The 25668-nt window shown below is 33.3% G+C and overlaps 2 protein-coding genes across 2 annotated transcripts; one reads left to right on the forward strand and one right to left on the reverse strand.

Moving 5' to 3' along the window:
- Positions 1 to 3262: 3262 nt before the first annotated feature.
- On the reverse strand, positions 3263 to 9756 carry LOC129230296 (uncharacterized). Its single transcript, XM_054864695.1, has 5 exons — positions 9596 to 9756; positions 8458 to 8557; positions 6453 to 6609; positions 3403 to 3534; positions 3263 to 3315 (listed from the first exon to the last, which is right to left on the reverse strand). The coding sequence occupies exons 1-5, from the start codon at positions 9610 to 9612 to the stop codon at positions 3263 to 3265; spliced, it is 459 nt and encodes a 152-aa protein (XP_054720670.1). The 5' UTR covers positions 9613 to 9756.
- Positions 9757 to 13918: 4162 nt separating this feature from the next.
- Positions 13919 to 19278, forward strand: LOC129230297 (tigger transposable element-derived protein 4-like). Its single transcript, XM_054864696.1, has 3 exons — positions 13919 to 15173; positions 15260 to 15342; positions 19252 to 19278. Exons 1-3 carry the CDS (start codon positions 13919 to 13921, stop codon positions 19276 to 19278), a joined length of 1365 nt encoding a protein of 454 aa, XP_054720671.1.
- Positions 19279 to 25668: the final 6390 nt, after the last annotated feature.

Raw genomic sequence — 25668 nt, forward strand, 5'->3', positions numbered from 1 at the left:
AATAAATTTATATTGTTAAATAATTATTTTTAAAATGTTCATTAAAAAGAAAAGGAACAAATCTGTTATACCCCCCTCTTGGCGACTTTTTCCTGTTGGCGCCAAAAAAGCGTCGCCAAGAAAACTATGTATGACGTCATATGTCATACATCGTTCTTAGCGATGCTTTTTTAGCGCCAACAGGAAAAATTCAAATTAAGTTATTAATTATTTAATGAAATTAATGCATTAATTTTTTTCCGTTGTTTCTCCGGGATACGAGCCCTCGGTCTCATAGTACTTTCGTAATGAGACCTCGGCTCGCCGGCCCTGCCTCGGTCTCATTACGAAAGTACTATGAGACCTCGGGCTCGCCAGGACCTCGCTGCCGCTCGGTCCGTTATCCCTCCGACTTTTAATATACATACAGTCGGATATAAGTCACAGATCTCCTCCGTTAAGTATACAATAAAGTCACAGATTTTATGTGAAATTAACACCATTTTTGTGCTACAAAAATGCCAACCAGACCAAAATACAAACTACCAGAAACACACTAAAAACACAATAATTCAAAATATGTTCACTTACCTTTTTTACTTTTCTTTTACTTCCTCACGTGAGGCAGTGCACATATGTTCCGCTCTTAGGGAAATTATCCCATTTTTTATTATCATTACTTTACAAAAATATTTAAATTATGTTTGTTTTGACAAAAAAAATTCCAAAAAAAACAACCTTATTTTACTTGTATTTTGTACTCCACCCAATTAATTTCGCGAATTATTTCCAAAAATTCGTAATCTCCTCTATTTTCAACTTGCTAGAACTAAACCATGACCCACTCCTGATCGTTGCTTCTTTTCCACAAACAACACCCCCAATAACCTTTCTACAAAAAAAAATTAACCCATCTGAACATTTTTTAGTTTTTTTAATTTTCATAACAGAATTACATCTAGAACATAACATTTCATTCTTAAGTAAACCAATTTCCCTTAAAAATTCTAAAAAAAACCTCTTTATTTTCAATTAGTTTAAATATAAAAAATCTATTTAGGACTCCGGTACGTCCAAACGTTGGACGACCTGACGAAAAAGAAAAAGAAGATTCATTCAAAAATTTCAATTGATACATTTGGACAACATCACAAACCGAACTCATAATTAAAATAGAAAATTCAACTACATAACATTAAAAAACAACAAGAAAAAGAATACTCTAAAATAAAGTTTGAATTGAAACTTTATTTTAGAGTATTCAACTTAAAATCTCCCTAAGAGCGGAACATATGAGCACCTACCTCCTACCCCCGTGCAAAAAGACAGACTTCGAGAAACTACTTTCCAGCGTTCAAGTTGCAAAACCAGGGTTGCCAAGTTGTCGCCTTATTGGCGATTTTCGTATCGAGCGAAAAATTAAAATCTCGCCAAGAGGGGGGCATATCAGAGGAGAGCCAAAGAAAAATACTAAACTAAAACTATTCAGTGTAAACAATGTGAAAAAGTAAAGTTCTGCTGTACATAGTATGGACATTTTGTTGGAAAGCAGCAAAAACCATCCCCACTAATGTGTTAAAAGATTACTTTTTAGAATCCGGAGGCTGGCAGTTGACCTCTCTCTTGACCCTTCTAAACGACAGGTCTGACTGCTGCAAGAGAATTTTCTGATTCAATTTTATGCTCAGAATTTCAACAATTTTAGAAGTAATATCCTTCTTTAAAAAGCTTCATTTGTGTTAAATTTTTACCCATCTACTTCCTTTGAATATTTTCTTATAAATAAGCAACGGCCACTTCTTTCACTGCTCCCTCGGAATACTTTTGCTGCTTATTCAGCTCCATTTTTGTTTAAAGAGTCAACTCTCAATTCAAATTGATTCCTTGTTAAGAAATTTGTTAAACTGAACCAATTCCATGCATTTGATGGTAAATCTACAAACAGGCTTCCATTTAGTGACTCTTGACTCTGAAATTTAAAGTTTTTTTTCTTGAACCCAAGTTCGGGGAACCTGTAGTTTAAAACTCGAAATTTTTTATCAAAAAAAGTTGTCAAGTGCTGTTCTATTTTATTGAATGTCAAAAGTCCTGTAGTGTACATAGACTTTGGTGCTTCCCCCCCCCCCACGAGATTTATAGGTGGGCCTCCCTCCCACAGAATAAAAAATATTTTTTTTATCCAAACTTATTGTAATTTTTTCAGAGCTTGCACCCCCATGTCTCTTGTGCTCCCTCAAACATAAGGGGTTGCGGGGAGCAGGGTACTATGTACGCCACTGTCAAAGTCACAGAGTCATAAGTTTAATTCTAATAAGAATGCTATATGTCTTTTTATTTTTTTATCACCCCCCCCCCCCCCCCCCCCAAACATGATTTCCTTCAAGCTGGAAGTGTAATCTTCATTATTTGATTATTTTTTCTTCTCTCTTGGGAAGAAAAATGAACATGCCGTAGCTGGAGAGGAGATACCACCTGCACAGCACTTCTGCTTAGATGATAGCTTTAATGAGGAAGAAATAAATATAGCAGAAGCCATGCTAGAGCTGGCAAATATTCTCCCTTCTAGTCAGCAGGAAGAACCCGTGCGGCTTGTTGACGCTTGTGTTGGAGGGACCTCTGGCGATTTAGATTGCAGACCCTTCAAAATAGATGCCTTATCAGAATCTGCTATTAATTCTTTGACTGGGATTAATTCCAACTCACTGTTGAGAAAATTGGTTGATCTTTTTGAAAACAAATTTAAAAGATCAAGAAGCAATCATTCATTGACAGCCAAAGAAGAACTAGTTTTGACAATGATGCGCATACGGGTGAATATCAGATTTGTAGTCTTAGCTGCTTTATTTGGCTGCACTCCACGAACATGCAAGAACATTTTTGAAAATTGTGTACTGAGATTGGCTGCTCTTTTGAACAGTGTTGTGAAATTTCCCGATCTGGAAGAAATTTCCAGAAATATACCAAGATGTTTCTCAAGTTTTCCAAACTGCAAAGTTGTTGTTGATTGCACTGAAATTTATGTGCAAAAACCCAAATGTTTAACATGTAGAGTTACGGCATATTCCTATTATAAAAAAAACCAAACTGTCAAAGTTATGGTAGGAGTTACACCAGGAGGCATAATTTCATATATTGGAAAAGGATATGGGGGTAGAGCCCCAGACAAAGCAATTTTTAAGGAAAGTGCAATCATCAATTTTTTGTGTCCCTCTAGGGACAGTGTTATGGCAGACAAAGGATTTCTGATTCAAGACATTTGTGATGAGAATTATATTAAGCTGATTCAACCACCCTTTTTAAAGGATAAAGAGCAATTTTCTGCAGAGGAATCTAAAGCTACAAAAGAAATTGCTGCCGCTCGTGTCCACGTAGAAAGGGTTATCCAGCGAATCAAAGTTTTTCAGCTCTTAAACAATCAATTACCTTGGAATTTACTTCCACTTTTTGATGACATATTGGTAATTGTTGCAGGGTTGGTGAACTTAGGTTCACCAACACTTGCTAATATCAGATTCAATAAATAATTTAAACCACAGATATTTGTAGCAAAATGAACTAAAAAGTAAATCTTTGGAAGATAAGTATATAAAGAAATTTACCTAACACTTAATTTTGACGTAATGATAAAAAGTGCGAGGGGCTTCTTGTCGGTACTCCACCCTTTTTTAATTACATTAAAAGTAAAAGTTTAGTCAGTTATTACTCTATATATTATTATCATCCAAAGATTATTGTTTACTTTTTAGTATATTTAGTTACAAAAGCTTGTTTTTTTGTATGTTAAAACTATTATTTCATTATAAATTATCTTTAAAAATAGTATGATTTTGCTTTGATTTTTTATCCATGTTTATGACAAAGACCGATTTTTTTACTGATTGCCTTCGGGGCTTTAAACATGCTAACTGCATTAGTAGTAAATTCTGTATTATTCTTCATTAAACAGAACATGTTATACTAAATTGTATTTGTTTATTCAGGGGTCGTAGTTACATATTTTCTTGCTAACTCCTGTATTATTTTCATCAGATGTTAACTGCTGCCCAAAAATGCAAAAATCTTTGATCCGTTTCTTTCTTCTTTATCCTCTGCACTCGTTCATATTGGCAATATATACAAAATATAGATGATTTTACTTGCAACGTTTAACATGCTTTTTTTTATCAATTAACTTTTTCTTTTAATGAATTTACTTTGTGAAATTTTAATAGTATCATGTGTTAACTTTAAGTGTTCTGCTGTAAATGTTGTAAAAACTTTTAATTTTGTTGCATATAATCTTACATGGAGTTCAAATACTCTGCTTTTGACATTGAAAACGGAGCGTCTTTAATTATCTTTTTAGCAATCAATAAGAGATGCATTTTTGAAAACACATTAGTTAAAATTTGATTTTTTTAAAAAAAATTTTGTTTTACAATAAAACGCTTTAGATAATCAGAAAGTAGATATTTTGATAAAGAACGGTGTTTTCTAATAATGTCTCGTTTGACTAAAAATTGAATGAAGTTCTCTTAAATTGTATGTGGAATTCATATAAGCAGGGGCCAATGTAGTAGGATTCTGCTGATTTTCCAAATGTGCTCAGAGGGTTTATTTTCTTGTTCAACTGTTTCACTTTAACTAATTCCTGTGGTTACAAGGATACATTAGCTCTCAAGAATATATGTTACTCTTATCATTGCTGTGACTGAATGCATTGTAAAATTGTATTGATAATAGCGGTTTCCCCCTTTTCTTTTTTTTGTACATGTGCTGCAAACGTATTAGATCTTATATTTCTCTACCACACTGCTCTATTTTCCCTTTTAAGCTCTTATTCATTTTCTCTCACTTGCTATGACCCCTGTCCATTGCAAGTTTAAATTTTTGGTTTGTGTTTATACTTTTATAACCTATTGTTTATTACTTTGTACAGTAACTTTTTCTTCAATTGCTGTTTGTTTTCGATACAATAAAACATACACATTCATCAAAATGTAAGCTTTTATTTACAATAAATGGCAAGGGATGAGAGCGTTTAGAGAATGAAAAAGAAATCTAATAATTCATTGCAAAAGTGAGCTACAGACTATATCCAAAAATACTATGTCCAATATAGAATTTGGATAGAAAAAGACAATATCCAAAACATCAACAAAGAAAAAATTTCTGAAAAGGAAGCAAAATGTAAAAAGGTCTGATTTACCAATTTAAAAAATACATTGAAAACTTTCTTTCCCATAGAAAGTAATTTACAATTAACTTTCAACTGTAACAAACATTTGAAATTCTGGAACATACCTTACCTTTTTATAACGAAATCAGTTTTGAATGTTGACTATGCATTTCTGTGTACATGGGAAGTTTTATTAGTAAGGTAAAGGGGAGCAAAAATATAAGAATAATGAGATACATTAATATTTATTATTCTTATGAACAAGAATACTTATGATAAAAGATACATAATACATTTATAAGGAAACTAGGGGGATACCGCCCCCTGCTCGGTATTGCTCGCCTCGTGATCCAAGCTCGCTCGCTGTATGCCAATACATTAGCCTAGCTAAAATTTTCCGTAAAAATTAAAGTTGGTACTTGCATTTAAGTCACCATCCAGTTAACCAATATGAAAATGACGTTAATTTGTCTGCTTTAGCCAGATTTTTGACAGTTTAACTTTGCTGTATGTAAGATGACTGCCTTGGCAATGTGCACAACTTTACCATTATAGATACAAAAGTGTCTGTCATTGCTTTGGAGAGATTGCACTTCTACCTGTTGGTCCGCGGAAAGTATTTTATTTCCCTTCTACCACCCATTGGAGAACCAATGAAGGCATTCCCCTATCCGCTACCCGGGGACGCGCCCTCTAGGGGTTACAGGCTCCCCCAAGGGATGTATTTACATTATTTACACTCTTATATATTTACATATTTACACTCTTATATTCTAATCTGCAAACTACACATTAAAAAATGGTAAAAACTGATTGAAATATACATTTTTCAATTTCTTTAAATATTTTTCTAAGAAATCAGCATCATAATCCACTTTGACAGAAATATATGACTTGTCATATGTGCAAAAAATCACAAAAAGGCATGATTTGGTCGATGTTAAAAATAGACCAAGCTGGACTTGACCATAATAAGTATGTCTTTTTTTGAGTTTATACTCATTATCAACAACATTAACGTAATCAACAGTTGGAATTACACGAAGAGCTGTTTCACTTTTTCCTAGAACTGGACATTTGATTTCTAAGAGGCAGACTTCTCCATTGTATAAGATAAGTCCATCAGGACTGCAGCCCATCCATGGCTCCGAAGGATGGACAAGAAGACCACAGTCTATCACTTGTTGTGTTTCTTTTAGGAATTCCTTGCAGATTCTTTCAGCTTTGGACCCATATTTGGTACTAGCGTTGCCCATAAAACTGTTATTGACTGTATTGTGAATTTTTTGTTTCCAGTTAGAATTTTTCCGCGAACCATAAGTATATAGCCCATAAGAATTGGAGCCTGTTATTCTTATCTTACGGGCTTGCAACCACATGTCACGTTGTTTGCCATGGCCTTGCCCTCTTGTCTCTTTCTCCAACTGTATGGCAGCCTCCTTTGTTATCATGACATTATTTCTGTAAAAATCCTGAAATAAATGAGAATAAATGCCATGAGACTTTTTTTTAAATTTTTTACTATGCTAGAGAGGGAAGGAAATTTTTAGGAAATACTTTTTGTTGGGCAAACCTAACCTTGCAGCATTGTGAAGGCTACACAGATCCTAATCTCGGCAGTAAGATGATGCCAGTTCAGGTTTTGTCCCTTCTTTACATAGCTCAAAAAAAAAAAAAAAAAAAAAAAAACGCGAGAAAAATTATGACAGTACTAACATTATAGAATTTTTTATTTTTATGTTCAATAATTTGTACACCAACTACTTAGCTTACGCATATTTGTTACATACAAAGAGGTATTCCAAAACATAACTAGGATAAGCAGTTTTCCTTAGTAATTCATAGAAATTTCAAAATTTCAGTAAAAGAAACAGGCACAACCAGAAAGTATTTTTAGGGTTATCACAATTTATTTTTCACAACACTCGATCAGTGTTTTCTCTCTCTCTTTACATCAATATATAATTATCATTAATGTTTAGTAAAATTCCATAAAATTGTATAACTTTTGCAATTTATTCAAAAACTGTTGCAAAAACATTGTTCTTATGCGAGAATTGAAATCACGTTAGAACTTTAAAGTACTTGAAACAACAATATGGAGGTAAGATGTTCGAATTAATAAATGGAAATCAATACCTGTTATTACTTCATTTTCTATATTAATGAAATAAATCAAAATGCCCACAAATTTTTATCACCAAAGGATCTAAACTATTCATATTTTTAAGATCATTCAAGGAAAGAAAAAAAAGAAACATGTTAAAATGGCATGAAATCACTTAAAAATACAACAAAATAATTGATAAAATCACTCACACTTAATGAGTCCTAAATATACATATGTACACTTATAAAGTTGTCTACAATACAAAGTTTTTTAGTACTAACTGGCCTCATCTAAAATATCTTGTTCCCTTTCCCCTTCAGCATATCTAATTCGTTCCTCGAGAAAATTCCAATTTCAGTAAAAGAAAATAACTGATAAACTTAGAAATTAAAGAAAGGGAGGAAATATGATGGAGAATAAAGGTAAGCACATACAATTTTTTCCTTCATAAAAAGTAAAAACAAAAAAGCGTCTTGCAAAAATAAATATGAATATTTGTTCAAAATTAAGAACTTTAAATGGCCAACAAATCACTGAAATGAAGCACTTTTAAGGATCTGCATGAACTTTGTTATTATACACAAGGAAATAAATTAATAATCAATTTATGCAGAATTACTGATAACAAAGCATAATAAATTAATCATTCACTAATTTAATTTGCTGACTTTTCCCAAAAGACACAAAATAAATAAACATTTTCTGTTTAAAATTATCATAAAATAAAGATACACTATTAGAGCTTATAAAATGTAACCAAATATTTGGTTACAGCACATCTTAAAAAAACAAACCAAATAAAAAGGATACAACTCCAAACAAGTAGTATGTCTACACTAAAAAACTACTACAGAGGAATTGATCGAATGTCATACACAAAACCTTTGTCGTATACCATTCAATATTATCAGACACAGAAGAAATTCTGATGCAAATTCATTCGTCAAATATATATACGAGGGTTGTCTGAAAAGTTTCCGACCTAACAAAGAAAAACGATATTTACCTTCCAAGCCGACTTTTATTTTTCAACATAGTCTCCTTGTAAGTCCACACACTTGATCCAGCGATGCTCCCATCCTTCATATCAAGGTCGGAAACTTTTCAGACAACCCTCGTATATATAACAAGAAAGAAGAAAGATCAGTATACACATGATTGCAAAAAAAGTTGCTAGCTAATAGAAACAAAGATAATGAAATGGACTTACAGTTTCCTTCTCGGTTATTTCCTCATGTGTCATGCAAGAAACAACGATTGGAAAGTTGAAGATTTCTGCATGATGTTTTTCTAATAGGCCGTTAATTGTACTGCAAAAGTAATACATGAAATTAACCTGATAATTTCCCTAAAATTTTACTACATGTTAAAGGCATCAGTTGAAATTTATTCTATATTACTTTTGATGCAGAAAATTTTGGAATAGAAAAAATGGAACATTAAAAACTTATAGACTGAACTTGCAGCTTTTTCTATGCAGCATCAATATTTAAATTATTAAATTAACTGATAAGACTGCTGAAATTTTCAGACAACTGTCCGAGCATCAGAATTTTATGATTATGTATTCAATAACCTTCTCAGTCAATTTTTATTTCTAAAATCTTCAAAAAATTAAGATGAGCACTGATAAAGATTAATATTACTTTTTACGAGAGGTTTGAATTGGAATGCAACTAAATTGACATTTTAAAATGGAAATGCCAAAATGAGGATTGAAAAAGATCGCTACAACATAATATAAAAAAACAAATATTGAAAATAATGGAAAATACAAAGTTAGTGATGTTCGTTCAAGTGATAGAATTACATTCTGAACAAAGCAGAGGAGTTTTACATAAGCGACACTATCGGATTTCCAAAAGCATAAAATGGGAGACAAAACGTAAAAAACAGCCCTGATATTTACATTTTACCCAGATAGCTCAAATTTCCCCCGATCCTAGATCATACATAGTCTTCCCTAAGATTCATGTTGTACAAGATTTGGTTGAGCGTATGACTGCTAATATTAGAAAAAATATCTTTTGCCTCTAATTTCTGCTTTTGATGATTGCTCAATATCAACTTTGAAAGTGCAGCAAAAACTTAAGATGTACAGGTGTTTGGGAACATTTATTCAAGATAAACAAGGCTGGAAAACATTAAATTTATTCTAGAAATGCAGGGAAAATGAAAAATTTCCACGTGTAGAGGTTTTTGAGATGGGCAGGTTTGAGACAAAAAGGTTTGACTGTTTTGCTCAAGTTTAAAGTAAAATTATCTTGCTACTTTAAATATTAGTCTGCTGATGATACATTGAAAAATCTAGAACTATGATATCTCCCCGAATAACTTGTAGCACTTACTTCTCTTTGTCTGGCATCTGTAAAACAATTTCATCAAATGCTGCAGCTCGGTGCCTTGCAACAGCCGATTCGGGGCATGCAGAAAGCAACTGCTCAGAGATAGAAATTTCTTCTTCCTCAGAGAACCTCAGGCTTTGTTTCCTCCTTTTCACGCAGCAAAAATCTTGTACAGGCAAAGAGGGATTGTACTGTTGTTTTATGGAGCTTTTTTTTTCGCTCCACTTACACTCAATATCGGTGCATGACAAATCCTCTAGAGCGGTCACATCATATCTTAAAAGAACAAAAAAATAGCAGTTAAACACAATGAAGCTTATGGTAAAAAATATGGTTTCCAAGGACGCGTCAAACTATAATTTTTTGGTGGGAGAAAATTCTTAATTTGCAGAATGAAATCCTAATTTTATTGAACTATAAAATACAAACATGCACATGCACATCATTAGGTGTCATTAAAAAGCAATTTAAAACTTTTTAAAAATAAAAAGTAATCAAAAACCTGCCACAATGGATCCAAATTTTATAAATTGTCAGTAAAATTTGACAAATAATAAGGAGAATTTTGGAAAGGTCATGGTAAACTCCCATCTGGGTACCCCTGATGGTTATTTAAAAAGCATCTCCAATTGTTTAACATGAAAAGTGTAGCAAAACCTCTCCCTACATTATGTTTTTAAAGTTTACAAGCTAAAAGATAACAGAACTATTGCCTACCTGTTACAGTACAATAGAGTGGCACAGGTGTGCTTGCAAATGTACTGTCCTGCCTTACAGGTGCATTTGAAAGGGCCGATAGTCAACTTTGATGCCGATCGTTTTAATTCCCCAGTTACTGTGTGGGGGAAAGAAAACAAAGCGGATGTTTGCAAACAAAGAGATAATATGCCATAGCTGGAACTATCAGTCTTCGTTTTTCCACAAGTTATGATGTGGCCGGCATTTAAAATTTGTTCTGCTTCTACAATACAACGCGACCGTTCACTGCCGGACACGTAACTGAAAATGTCTACAATCGACAAAGTTTCCATTTAAAAAACAAATCGACAATTGATGAAGAAATAAAAACAAGCTTAAAATACACAAATTGAAAAACAATAAGCAAATAACAGAATCAACAAGTCTAGGTATTTAAAAAGGCTACGCATTCCAGAGTAACGTTAGTGTTAGCTATTCATAATAGACATAAACAACACGGCTTCTTTTGTAAATAATATTTGAAAAAAATGATCAATGCATTGAAAATGAGACAAATTTATCAAAAAAACGAAACAAATGAAGCTTAAACTGGAAAAAAATGGGCCCGAATAACTGTAAAATCGACAAGAATAAATACTAAGCGGGAAAAGCAAATCATCCCTAACAAAAGCATAAGCATTAGCATTGACGTCTGGTCACGCCCCCTTCCTGACGTTTGTCTTCTGTTTTCCTATTTAAATAGCGCCCCCTATAGTTACTTTCCGTTCCGAATTTCTTACCGCTCAGCGTTTAAATCTTTCATCTAGAGACTCCCAAGCACACTGCTTTCTTCTTTGTAAATTATATTCAAGTGATCGAAAAGACTCATTCAAAACTCAAAATTCTAACGCTAGACATCTAACGCTAGAAGCGAGTCGGCAGCACTTGTAAACAACGATCGTAAACAAAGCGGATCGTTGCCAACGGAGAGAAAGAAATAAAGGCTCGTTTTGCGCCACGCATAAGCGTTTTATATATATAGATACATGTAAAAAGTACTTATCGTTCATAGTTGCGATACCACTCATTTATTTTTTTTTTTTTAGATTCATATACAATAAAATAATATCATTCATTCGGAGGATTTTTACAGACGTACTGCCTTTCTTTTCTCACAGTAGGAAAAGAGAACGTAGTTTACAAGTTTGAACAATGACATGTTGGGGAAATTTTTCTTCCTTTCACCTGTATTCGGTGTGGGGACTTATCACGCATAGAAAAGTCAATTCTTCCATGCAGCTCGCTTTGTTAAGTGTTTATCACAACCCATTCTGCACGTACTATTTCTAATCGAACTAAGTGAGTGTAAAATTCAATGGAGTGTAAAATTGAATTAGGAAATAAAATAAATTTTCGCGAAGAGTGATGGATTTTTAATTCAGAAAACGGCAAGATATTTAATTTCATTTTTGTCTGCGACCTTTTTTAAAATAAATTATTCGATCTTAATTTATAAAAACAAATTGTGAATACCATGTTCGCATGGAATTGACCTTATCGTTTCTGAACAGCGCTCGCTAACAGAGATGTGACGTGTTATCATTGCTTGCTATGAGCGTGATATCAGATGAATCAGAATCACAACATCAGAGAGGGGGACTGATTTTACATACGACACTGACAAAACGTAAACAAATTTTAATTGGTTAGAAACAATGATGTCACTTTTAAGAAAGTATATTGGGCCGAAACAATGACATCACTTTGAAAATACATGATTGGTCGACATAGACAACAGTCTTGATTAATGAATTTAAGCTTATTGGTTAACGAATTGGAGTCATCGCGAGTATAAAAGGGCCTTGATTACAAAATTAGTCACTTCTGAGTTTTACCTTGTGTTAGCCAGACGTTTTCCCAACAGCAGCTATTGCCTTGTGCTTTTTCAATCTTCGCTTTTTAGATATTTCGTTCCTTTTTTTTTTTTTTTTTTGGAGTTAGATTATTTTTGAGTGATTCAATCGTTTAGTCGTAGAAATGGAATACAACATGGAAAATGCTGCTTCAACTTCTTCTTCTTCCGCAAGTATCTTCTCATTCTTAATTTAATTTTACAATTAATTTTAGTTTTAATTTGTAATTAATTCTTAATTTAATTTTGTAATTAATTCGTTTAACTTTGTGATTCATTTCGGATACTTCATTTAACTTTAGAAGTAATTTCTTAATTTCTAATCTTAATTTTATTTGTAATTCATCCTTAATTCAGATACTTCATTCAACTTTTTTAATTTATTACTTTTTTAAATTTAGTTTTATTTCTTAATTTATTGTTCGATGACTTAAAACGAACTCTTTTCGAAGTTTATCGATTTTGCGTTTGATGAAGCCGAGTGGGATAGAATTATGGCTTCAGTTCCTGAAACATCCCTCGGAAATGGTGTTGCACCACCTCCTGGATTTGCGACAATTGTAAGTATGATTTCATATTGATGCATTGTAACCATATTATTGTCGAATATTATTCATTATTTTCATTATTTTGAAACAGGCTGGTCCTAGTACTGCAGAAACTTCTGTTCACCAACCCGCTGCCTCATTACCCACTCCTGATAATCCCTCCGGCCTCCGGGTCCAAGCCTATGCATGTAAGTACAATTTTATATTTCAATGATATTACATTTCAGACTCTTAACAAAATGATATTGATTAACATGAAAAAATGTTGTAACTTGTAAAAATCTTTTGATTCTTTTTCATAATACAGTAAACTCTCGTTAGTACGCCCCCGCTTAGAACGACTTCCCGCATATATCGACGTTTTTTTTCGGTCCCTGGGACCAATATGCTTTTAATATTAAAATCTATCCGCTTATAGCGCCCCCGCTTATAACGACTTCCCGCTTATTTCGACGTTTTTCTAGAGTCCCCACAGGAAAAATCCCGTATATTGCGTCCGTATATTGCGTCGCTAGTAAACTTTTGTATCTTCGCGTTAAAACATGAGTTCTGTTACCGGAAGGCAACCAGTTCGACTACTTTATTCCGACCCGTGAAGTACGCCTCTTTGTCCCTGTTCGCATTCGTTATCTCGGAATTCCAAGAATTTCTCACCCCCTCCCCCTCACCTAAGGAAAAGGTCCACCTTGTAAAAAGTCAAAAAATCATTGATGGGGAGCTCTCAGATCAAGTAAGTATGCTCTGCGAAAATACTCAATTTTATCTTAAATCGCCTCCAATGTTGACCATTTTTAAATGAGGCCTTCTAGTAGTATGGTTAAATAATTTTTCACATCAGTTGAAAGATTAAAAGAAATTCAGAAAAAATACAAGCTGGGAAAGTTTGACAAATTCTCGTAGAAAAGCATTGCGCGCCCCATTTGCCTGTGCCGATACGAAAGAGCGAGGAATGGCAGGAAAAGGCAACCCGGATTCGTTTGATCTTCGCCGCCGCGTCATCTCCCCTCGATTCTAGCTCCATGACAGGAAACAGGCTGGCGCATCAGCCATTCTGGTTCCAAAGGGTTGTAAGGAAATTTGAATTCGCCAAAAGAGCGGTGCTTTTATTGGTGCCAAGAGAGCGATAACTACGCCATCTACGCTACGTGCTGTGAGGGTCCATTCGGTTACTTGTTCACACGTTAAGAAATGGCTAAAAGAAAAGCTCTTAGTTTCGATGAGAAATTAAAAATTATACAGCAGTATGATGAGAAAAAAGGAGTTACGAATAAGCAGCAATTTGCAAATGAAATAGGAATACCTGTATCTACATTAAAAACTTTATTAAAAAAACGGGAAGAAATTGAATCCAGCGCCTTTTCAGGCATCAGTAAAAGACGGAGGGTACGTAAAGGCAAAAATGAGGATTTAGAAGAAGTGCTGTACCAATGGTTCCAGCAAGCTCGAGGAAATAACTTGCCGATCAATGGACCCATTATGACGGAAAAAGCCAACGAAATAGCCAAAGGCTTGGGCATAAATGATTTCTCTGGATCAGCTGGTTGGCTGGATCGATTTCGAAAAAGATATGGCATTAAATATCGTCAAATTAGTGGTGAAGCCGAAGCCGTAGACGACGACAGCATTGCTCCCTGGATAGAAAATCTCCTCCCTAATCTACTAAAAGACTATGCACCTGAGGACGTATATAACGCTGATGAATTTGGATTATTTTTTAAATTAATGCCAGACAAATCCTTAGTTTTAAAAGATGAAAAGTGCCACGGAGGTAAGCTAAGTAAAGACAGACTGACTGTATTAGCATGTTCTAATTGGACTGGATCTGACAAGTTGAAGCTGATGGTGATTGGAAAATCTAAGTCACCACGGTGTTTTAAAAATGTGCGAACTTTCCCGTGCAACTACAAAGCACAGAATAGAGCCTGGATGACTGGGTGTTTGTTTACTGAATGGGTGCAACAGTTGGACCGAAAATTCGGTAAAGGAAAGAGGAAAGTCCTTCTGTTTGTGGACAACTGTCCCGCTCATCCCAAAGGAATCCCCCTCAAAAACATCAAGCTCGAGTATTTCCCCCCCAACTCTACCAGCAAGCTTCAGCCATTAGATCAAGGAGTCATTAAAGTTTTGAAGCAGAAATACCGTAAAAAGCTGGTACAGCGTTACTTACGTGAAATTGAATCAGGAGAGGACTCTTCCTGTAAAATAAATGTGTTGGATGCTATCCATTATGTTTCGGCTGCGTGGGATGAGATCGCGCCAGATGTGATAAGAAATTGCTTTCGAAAAGCGCATTTTGAGAGCAAATCTAATGAAAATGGCCTGAATGTTGCGGATTTTCTGGACATCGAATTTGAGGAACAGTATCCTGGATATTGTTCAGTTGATGATGATTTGCCTATCACGGAAACTCTAGAAATTCAGGATATGATTGACATGGCGAAAGGTAAGTAAGTTAACTTATTAAATTTTTTCCTTTTTAAAGTTCACCCTTACTTCAGTTTAGTATTTATTTTACTTTCTCATTTAAAGATGGAGAATTCGAGGTTGATAATGAGGAAGAGGAAGAAGATGAACCTCCCCAACTTCCCTCTTTTATTAGCGCCTGCGATTCCGTAAGCGTTTTGCGGCAGGCGCTCTCTTCTACCGAAAACTCGGAAGCGATGCTGAGAGAACTTAACAGGATTGAAAGTTTTATAATAAGAAATTTTAGGAAACCAACTTCTTATGATGGAGGAAAGCAACTCCTTATGGAGAATTTTCTTACAAAAAAATAATAGCATAGATGTAACTAAGATGTAATAAAGTTGTAGAGGTTAAAATGCATACGCGTTTCTTTTGCTTTTAGACTGTTATTTTTATTTCAGCGATTAAAAACGAGTCATCAGATTTTTGTAAGGTATGTTTTTTTTTTTTCCTGTTATCTTCCAAAACGGCATTTTAAAGAGTTCTGCTTATAACGTCGTCCCGCTTAATACGACGTTTTTCAGAATCCCCGTCAACGGCGTACTAACGAGAGTTTACTGTATGTAAAAAAAATTTTCGTTACATGTAAAATCTTGTCTTAGAAAAAATCTTTTGATTTTCCGTTACACTTATAAATTGTTCATTTCTAGTAAAAATCTTGTTAAAAAAAAAGTAATCATGTCTGAAAAATAGTATCATTCGTTTTTAAACCTCTCTCTCTCTCTTTTACTATTTGTGTTTTGTTAATTTTTAAAAACTATTCAAAGAGAGAGGGATCCATTTTGGATGGGAATCGTATTTATGTGTTTTCAGGTGCGCGATTAATGGGGGAAAAAAATTGTATGTGTGCACTTTTGAATGTCTGAGAAATTGATGAGAGGAAAATTATTTTTTGAAAGTGAGAAAAAATTTATTTGATTACAAGTTTGAAAATATATATGCTAGAAAAAATTAAAATCGCAAGATAGAAAATTTTTGTTTAATTATTTTCAAGTTTGAAAATATTTATAATAGAAAAAAAAAATGCGTAGAAAAATTTTTGCGTTTGAAAAAAAATATTTTATGTGTCAGAAAAAAATTTGAGGAATTATTTACAAGTATGAAAATCTTGCATGTAAGAAAAAATCATTTTATTCGTTTGAGGGGGGGGGGATTGTTTAAGAAAAAAAAAAATTTTGCTTATGAAGTTATTCTGATTGTTTGAAAATTATTTTGCTTATTGAAGAAATTATTTACAAATAGATTAAAACATTACATGCGAAAACTTTGTATTGATTGTAATCGCATGTTCGAGAAAAATTTACATGCAAATAAAAAGTATTTCTTTATAATATGTAATTATTTACAATTTGGAAAAGGGAAAAAAATGTACGAGAAAAAATTTTTTCGTTAGAAAAAAATTATTTTTATACTTTTTATAAATTTGAGAAAAAAATTATACTAAAGAAATTTTACATGTGTGTAGTACACGAAAAAGAAAAAATAATTGTTTAAGAAAAAAAAATATTTGATTCTGAAGTTATTTTGATAGTTTGAAAATTATTTTGCTTAAAAAAGTTTATTTGGTTTTGCAAAAGAAAGAAATTATTTTCAATTCTGAAAAATTCAGTTTAAGAAAAAAAAAGTTATGCAGGATTTGGAAATTATTTTAAAAAATTTAGAAGAAGCACACTAGAAGGAAATCTCTCCTCTCTCAATGTGGAAAAATTTTCACTCTTTGTACAAAACTTCTTTTCAAACACTCATGCTGAAAGTTAAATAGCCGTTTCCCTTCTCATACATTCATGCTCATTGACGCGTAAAATGCTTTAGACTTTCGAATGTAATGAAGCGTTAAGTTCTCCGAGGGCTGTTTCAATGCTTTGATCTTTTCGCCTGCCGCTGGGTCCCTGCTTCCACTGGTAAAACTAGTTTCTGACGTCACGGCGCTGACAACGCGTCAGCCAGGATGGAGAATGTTGCTTTTTCTTCGTAGGGTCACTACAGTTTTAGTACGTTTAACCCGCTCTTGTATTCTCATAAAATTATTGTTTCAAGAATGTCAAGCTGTGCTGTTGCGACCTGTAAGAATCATTAAAGGAAAACTAAAGGTGAATCGATAATTTATCATGTTTTCCCAAAAGATCCCGGTATTTTAAGAGAATGGCTGCAGAAATGTAAGAGGAATGATAAAGTTAATGTTCAATTCGTAAGGATCTGCAGTATTCATTTCAAAGAAGATGATTATGAACTGGATCTGAAGAATAAGCTCCTGGGATTGCCAGAGAAAAAAATTTTGAAGCTGAACGCAGTGCCAAGTCTTTTGTTACCTTCAAATAAATTTCAAGAGATTAGTACGGATAGAGAAGAACGCAAACGGAAAAGAAATATTCGAAAAAGTGCTGTAGAGCGATTAGAGAATGTCAGCTCCAAAAAAATATGCTTAAACTATCCAAATGAAACATCACAACTCCCCGCAATTAACGAAGAAGCTGATGAATGCAATTCCTGTTCCAGATTAACAGAAAATAATATAAAGCTTCAGAAAAAGAATGCAATGCTTGAAAATGAATTAAAAGAAATTAAGCAGCAGAAAAATATTTTGCTGAGAAGGTACCGAAAAAGAAGCTACAGAATTTCTCATTTACTCAATGAAAAAAAATCTCTGAAAAGAAAATTAAAAGCTGCCGAAGAAAAGAACAAGAAATTAGTACAGATGGAAGCAAGTTGGAAAACTGTTCTAACAACAACGCAAATTGAAGCGATTGTGAAAGAAAATAAGAGATTAAATTGGAAAGCTGAAGATATTTCCAGGGGTATTATATTGCGAGCTATGTCAAGAAAATCTTATGATTTCTGGAGGACGAAAATTAAAATTCCACTTCCAAGTGCTTCCACTTTAAGAAGATGGTGTTCAAAATTTTCATGTGAACCTGGGGTCTTGAAAAACGTTTTATCACTCATGAAAAAAAATTCCGAAACACTAAGAATTTCAGAAAAAATATGCATACTTAGTTTTGATGAAATGCATCTGGACGGCAGATTGTGTTATGACAGCGCAGAAGATCAAGTTCTTGGCCCATTCTCTAAAGTTCAGGTTGTACTCGCTCGAGGTATTATGTTTCCATGGAAGCAGCCAGTGTATTTTGATTTTCAAAAAACAATGACAAAGACTTTACTCGAGGAAATTATAATTGCATTGGGAAAAAAATGGAATTAATGTGTGCGCAATTGTTTCAGACATTGCTGGTTCAGCTACTGTTTGAAAGGAGTTTCAAATTTCAATAGAAAAAACATTTTTTCCAAACCCTTTTCATACCAGTCGAAATATTTGGGTGTTTTCAGATCCATTCCATTACTTAAAATTACTCAGAAATCACTTTTTGGACCATGTTTTTTTGTTAGAAAATGGAACTGTACTTAACTCAACTATCGTAGAAAATGTGTTAAGAAAAGATAGAGGTGAGATGACACTATGCCACAAGTTGAAAGACAGTCATCTCACAGTGAAAGGCAACGAGTTGCCACCGCAAAAACTTTGTTATCTGCCACTACAGCAAAAGCAATTGACTTACTGACAGGGGACAAGAATGCTGCTGAATTTTTCGAACTCGTTGACTCATTTTTCGACGTAATGAACAGCAGTGTTAGACAGCCACCAAGTCATAAACCCTTACAAGCAGCATATGGAAGCGAGGAGCATTTAGTCAAGCAAAATGAAACCCTGAATAAAATGAAAACTACAGTATCTTCATTTAGAGTTGTTGGGAAGAATTGTTTATTGCCTTTTCAAAAAGCAATTATAATCTCCATAACTTCACTAATTGGGTTATTTGAAGATTTAAAGAAGCATAATTATAAATATATTTTAACCTCTCGACTAACCCAAGACGGATTAGAAAGTTTGTTCAGCCAGATAAGAGGAGTAGGAAGTTTTTTTGATCACCCAACTCCCACAGAATTCAAAAGTCGCCTAAAAAACCTTTTGTTGGCAAACAAACTCCCTACTTTATCTTCAAAAGCCAACACTCAAGAACAAGAATCTGTTCCCTGCTATTTAACAGCAAATGTGTTAAAAGATGCTTTTGCACAAAAAGATACAATAACCTCAGAAGAGGAAGATGAAACAATTTGTGAGAAAATTTATGCTGATGGTATTCCAATGTCTTGGCAAGTCGACGTAGACAGAGCTTCAACCTGCCTATTATCCCTTCCAGAACATGAAGCCCTTAAATATGTATCAGGATATTTAGCTTTCAAAGTGAAAGATAAAGATTCCTCTCTCGGATGTTTGTCGGAAGAAGATGGAGCAATTAGTTCCGTATGGATTGATACAATTTCTAAGGGAGGATTGACGAAGCCAACAGAGGAATGGATGCACATTATTGAAGATTTTGAGGGTATTTTCAGCAATATCCATGGAAAAGATAATATCTTTAAAGCAAAAAGAGTGACAAGGGAGCTATTTGATATTTTGGCAGAAAAATATCCAGATGTCTGCAAAGATGCAATCAAAAGATATGCACGAGTCCGGACATTCATCAGAATAAGATATTTGAACGAATTTCGCTAAGGGAAAACGAAGCCATAATAAGAAGCAAAAGAAGTGGATACAACCAAATGTAACCCAATCTATAAGTTCCGCAAGCTAAATGTTATATTTTTTGAAGAATTTCTATTCCTAATAGCATATCAAATATCCACTAATTACAGTTTTTAGTCTTTCATATGTAAAAAGTTAAAGGCGGCTTTAATAATCAATATCAACTCATAATGTCTTTTAGCACATTAATTACAATAATCAGTAATTAAACTTTAAAACTTTAAATTAAACTACACAATTTTTAAACACGCCAGCTTCAAAAGCTGCCAGTCCTAAGCCTGGGTAAAGTGTGAAGGAAAATTGGGTAAAATTATACTTGCACCAATGTTTTAATTTGTTGTATTCATTGCAGTTTAATTCTAAAAGAAACACAAACAAAAATAATTTTAGCTATCTATTAAGTTGGTACGACATAAAAAGAAAAAAAAAATAATTTGTCATGTTTTCTTCATTTTTAAGCGAGCTTTTTTACTTATCTCAACAATGAAAAATTATATATTTATTTTTAAGCGAAGCAAGCTCAATACCTAAATTTTTTTAAGAAGACTGTTCTTCAGAAAGCACTCGTAAACTTCAATGTTTTTAACAGCTTTACTGCAAAAATTAGTTGCAATTTTTTTTGGAAAGAAACGAAGAAAGTACGCGTTTTCTTTAGAATGCATATGTTTTTAGGTTCATCAGTATAACGCTTACTGATATTTATAAATCGAAAAAAAGTAAATAAATTTGTAAATTTTATAATACAATGGAAATAAAAAAAATCAAATTTTTATCACGCTTCAAAAAAAGGAAAAAGAGATGAAGATTTCTCATAGCGTTTACTGATATCAGTAGTTTAACATTGAATGGGGGAAAAATGTTTCAGCGTGATGACGTCACGAGCCAATCGGTTGGGTCCAGGCTTGGAGTCAATTACGAGGAAATGTAATCGATTACGATTATGATTACGGGCACAAAAAAAAGGGGGATTACAATTACGATTACGATTATAATCCTCTGGCAAAACGTAATTACGATTACAGCAACTATCCGATTATGTAGAAAATGTAATCGATTACGATTATAATACGCCGATTATGATTTTGATTATGATTACGGACTTGCATCAACAACGTGATAGTTGAAAATGATTTTTGATTTAATATAAGAGATAATTGCAACTACTGTGTAGTATAACCTAAGATTATTTATTTTGTATTATTGCGCTGTTACAGGAAAAGAGCAATATATGAAAGATAAAAAAAATCTAGGAAGTTCAAATTGCGTACATTACACAATGCTACAATGACTGTACAGGTATAGGCATACTCTTATTCAAATGTATACACAGTGCATATTGTTTTTGACTCAGCTGTTCATTATTATTTTGCCATTGCAGTAGTTCTGTTTTAGCCCTGGCTTAAGGGCAATACCTTACTGCTAAACTTCTCAACATTTTAGAGCTTATAATTTCTGAAAATTGTGTGGTATATTTCAGTATTGTATTCTCAATTATTTAGTATACTGTTAGTTAATTTAATACGCAGCTATTTAAAAGAAGAACCTCGTATGGTTCTTTATGCAGAAAAACTGCAAAGTAATAAAATACGCAGAAAGTGTAAATAAAAAATACGGAACTAAACAATTGAAAATTAAAAAAAAGGAATTAAATGCACTTAAGTGTAATTAATGTATCAAAGACGTCTGTTTTTTTCTTTTTTTTTTTTCATTCTTTAAGAAGTAAAAAAATTTCCAGCAATGCTAAACAATCGTTGAACTGGAGCAGAAGACGCAGAAATTAAAAAAAATACTTGGGTAGTATCATTTTTAGCAAAAAGGATACATATGAGTGTTAGACCCCTACAACTCTACACTGTAAAAAAATTCCGAAACGTTACTGAGTATTTCCGTGTAACCTTTCGGGATTTTAATCGGTTTTATACACTTCCCGGAAAAATCAAGTATCATTGTCTAAAAGTTTCCTGAATTGCGACAAGTCGCACGAATGCCAACTTCTCATTGTTGTGAAAAATATTTTTAGCTCCTAGTTTAAAGATGAACTGAGCGTATTTATATAGTCTATCGGTTTCGCCCGGAATACGGCCTGTCCAGACTGATTAAGCTCCTAAAGGGAGTAAAGAAGTCAATGGACTATGTAGCTTTGCCAGAATTGCAGGCGAGTAAAATTCATGATACTTGCTTGCAATTCTTTCTTATCTTTGGCCATGTTTGCATTACCACAATTGGAACTTTCTTGATAAATCAGGAAGTTACCAATCTACTATATTATGCGTATCAATGTTTACTTTAAAGTTCCAGAGACACGACTGGCTTTAAACGGGAAGACTTCGGGTTTTTTCAGGAAGTTTCCAGGGTAATGTCAGGACGATTACTGAATTTTAGCGGAAAACGTTCCTGGTTTTTACAAGACATGTTACTGAGAGAAATTGGGCACATCAGCTGCCCATTATTTTATAGGAACGTTTCTGAATCGTTTTTACAGTGTACAGGATCAATTTTATGATCATTTGATAAGCTATTTGTATATGCATTGATTTCATTTTTGAATCAATCATTTACTAAAGAAATTGCACTTTTACAAGTGCTAAAAGGTTTCAACTTAACACTCATAAAAAATAAGATTGGGCATAATATGTTTTGCTATGATTTCCACACTTTTTAGTTATACAGCTTTTTTTTTTTTTTTTTTGCATAAATGAGCATTTCATAATAATATTTATGCATCACAGTTTTAATGCAGCAGTGAAGTGCAAATTTTCTCACTTTAAAAATGTGGCATAAAAAGATAATTACATTTCAAAATTTGTTAATTCCTTGATACAATAAAACATAAACAAATTTTATAAAATCTATCAATGCAAACTTTTTACTTTCATACATACTCATTAATTAGAGATAATATCAGTTGTAAACGTATAAACATACATTTAAGATAAAACTATGCGAGAAATTATTTTGAAAGCATACAAAAAAAAAAAAATCTTATTCACCAGGGTTTAGATTGCATGTTATGTAGCAAAAAATAAAAGCAATACCTACAAATGCGAATTAGGTTTTCTTTTGACAAAATCTTTTTTCAGTCATTCACTATTTTTTCATGAAAGTATAAAAAAAACCAGCAGCTTTTGTTACCCGAAACTTACTTGTACTTTTGATATCATTGTACTTTTTCTGCTATCATTCTACTTTCTCTTCTTAAGGCGGCACACAGTGTGGCATAGTGGGCAAAAATCCACCGAACTCGCGGGTTTTGAGCTAGGATCTTCTATTATGGCTCAAAATGCGGCAAAATTCTTCGACTATTTTGTAGTGGTGCTACAATTTTGAATTTCTTAACCCTCTAAGCCCCGCAGAGCTCAGAATGGACCCAAGTCGCGATTTTGAAAACTAAAAAATATGACCATATTTTTTCCCTGATATGTGGCTCTATGTTTAGTACAAATCGAGGAATTGGATGATAAAACACAACTTTTGATCGCTGCCGCGTGTTTAGAAATGCTTTTTTCCACCGCATAAGTCATTAAAAACATGATTTTTCAGGTTTTTTAGTTGAAAAAAATGGGTTTTAACGGTCTTCACACATCTTTCACGCAAGAACAAATATATATTTTAATTCTAAACTACAACTTTTCTATCATTTTCCAAAGTTCAAAAGGTAAAAACCTCCCTAAAACACCGAAAATTGCTCAAAATCCGAATTTCAGCTTGAGATCCTACCATTGCCCATTTCCTACCATTTACGAGAATACATCTGTGCAATAGTGGCAAACAGCTTATTTTATATGTATACATTTATGTGTAATACATTTTGAGAATAAATCGTCTGTGTTCGAATAAAGACCTTTACATTTAGAATTTCCTAATGCTTTTGATGTTTTTAAGAGAATTTAATGCATTAAAGTAACAGTTGAGCAAACGGTGTAAACGCAAAATTGGTATGTTTGTCTGTTTCCTTGGATTAATCGTAATATTAGAATTGTAACAGGTATGTTTACTCTTCTACATAAGTATACAAAATGGAAAACTTTGTCCTCTGTTGCATAAATAAGTATTTAAACAAATTATGTAAATTACATTTTTTTAAAATTAGTATCTGCGTGTTAGACCAACAAAACAACAATAACTTTATTATAAAGTTTGATTGAATTTATATTAAAGTTAAAATAACATGTCTTTACTGTTTTTCATACTTCTAAAGTGAAAGCTAATGGACACATGTTTGTAAATATTCGTTTTTTTAAATTAAATAATGTGAAGTAAAATCATGCTGTCATTTATCCTTTCAGTACTACCTTAAATTTAGTTGCATTATAACCTATAAATGATGTTGTTAGGAACAACACAGAGGCTAAAAAGGTTCATCTGAGAATTTTTTAGTTTAAAACTTAAAAATTTTAACATGTGTTTTTACATTTTAAATTAGAATTTCAACAAAAACACTTACGTAAAAGAGTGAAAATACCTGTTACAATTAGATTATTACGATTATTCCAAGGAAACAGACAAACATTCTAATTTTGCGTCTACACATTTGCTCAACTGTTACTTTAATACATTAAATTTTCTAAAAAAATGAAAGAATTTGAAAATTCAAAATGTAAAGGTCTTTACTTGAACGCAGACGATTTATTCTCGAAATGTATACACATACAAAATAAGCTGTTTGTCGCTATTGCACATTGCCAATGGTAGGATCTCGAGCTGAAATTCGGACTTTGAGCGATTTTTCGGTGTTGTAGGGAGGATTTTACCTTTTGAACTTTGAAAAATGATTGAAAAGTAGTAGTTAAGAATTAAAATATATAGTTGTTCTTGCGCGAGAAATTTGTGAAGACTGTTAAAACCGATTTTTTCAACGGAAAAACCTGAAAAATCATGTTTTTAATGACTTATACGGTGAAAAAAAGCATTTCTAAACACCCGGCAGCGATCAAAAGTTGTGTTTTATCATCCGATTCCTCGATTTATACTAAGCATTGAGCCACATATCAGGGAAAAAATATGGTCATACTTTTTAGTTTTCAAAATCGCGACTTGGGTCCATTCTGAGCTCTGCGGGGCTTAGGGGGTTAAGAAATTCAAAATTGTAGCACCACTACGAAATAGTCGAAGAATTTTGCCGCATTTTGAGCCATAATAGAAGATCCTAGCTCAAAACCCGCGAGTTCGGTGGATTTTTGCCCACTATGCCACACTGTGCGGCAATGCGCTTCATTTGATTGCCTAACATTGACAGATGAAAGAGAAACTGATGAATGACCAATTGGGAAAGTGGGTGGGACCCACGTTGGGAAGATTTGGAAAGACATTCCCAAGAAGCCCTGAACGGTTCCTGTCAAGCCCACAAGGTACTAATTGTACTAAACACTTAAGATAGGGCTCGATTTATGACTCTCATTTGTAAACAGGGATGAGTGAGGACGAGCACTGAATAAGTCCTGGCACTGAATAGTCGTTTAAAGAAAGAAGTCGTTTTCTATGTTACTATTGAACTATGTTATCTTTCCATACATTAGTAAAAGGGCGGCTTAATTTTTTTCTCTTTTAGAAAGTCAAGATTACACGATTACAAGGGGGAAATTATGGATTATTTTACTTAGATTACAGTTACGATTACGCATGAAAATCCTGATTATGATTTCGATTACGAGAGTATCCCATCGACTGATTATGATTATGATTACACAAAAACGTAATCGATTACTCAGATTACGATTAAGTAATCGGCGATTACTCCAAGCCTGGTTGGGTCCCTGCTTTTTCTCCCGCTTGAAACAGCCCTTCTACTTGGACTCTCTTGGATTTCTTGCTTTGTTGATATTATGTAATGCGCGATTACATTGCATGTTTTTAAAGAGGGGAAATTGTTTTTGCAGATTTGCGATGGGGAAAA

The sequence above is a fragment of the Uloborus diversus genome, chromosome 9, assembly GCF_026930045.1.
Source record: "Uloborus diversus isolate 005 chromosome 9, Udiv.v.3.1, whole genome shotgun sequence".
Taxonomy (NCBI): domain Eukaryota; kingdom Metazoa; phylum Arthropoda; class Arachnida; order Araneae; family Uloboridae; genus Uloborus; species Uloborus diversus.

Bases quoted from the DNA above. Each gene is read 5' to 3' on its own strand.
- LOC129230296 (XM_054864695.1), bottom strand. The intron at 6,610-8,457 runs GTAAGTCCATTT...CATTTATTTCAG, and splicing joins AAATAACCGAGAAGGAAACT to GATTTTTACAGAAATAATGT. The intron at 3,535-6,452 runs GTTCGCGGAAAA...TTTACTTTTTAG, and splicing joins TTATGGGCTATATACTTATG to TTCATTTTGCTACAAATATC.
- LOC129230297 (XM_054864696.1), top strand. From the start codon at position 13,919: ATGGCTAAAAGAAAAGCTCTTAGTTTCGATGAGAAATTAAAAATTATA. The intron at 15,174-15,259 runs GTAAGTAAGTTA...TCTCATTTAAAG, and splicing joins TATGATTGACATGGCGAAAG to ATGGAGAATTCGAGGTTGAT. The intron at 15,343-19,251 runs GTAAGCGTTTTG...ATGTGTTAAAAG, and splicing joins TTATTAGCGCCTGCGATTCC to ATGCTTTTGCACAAAAAGAT.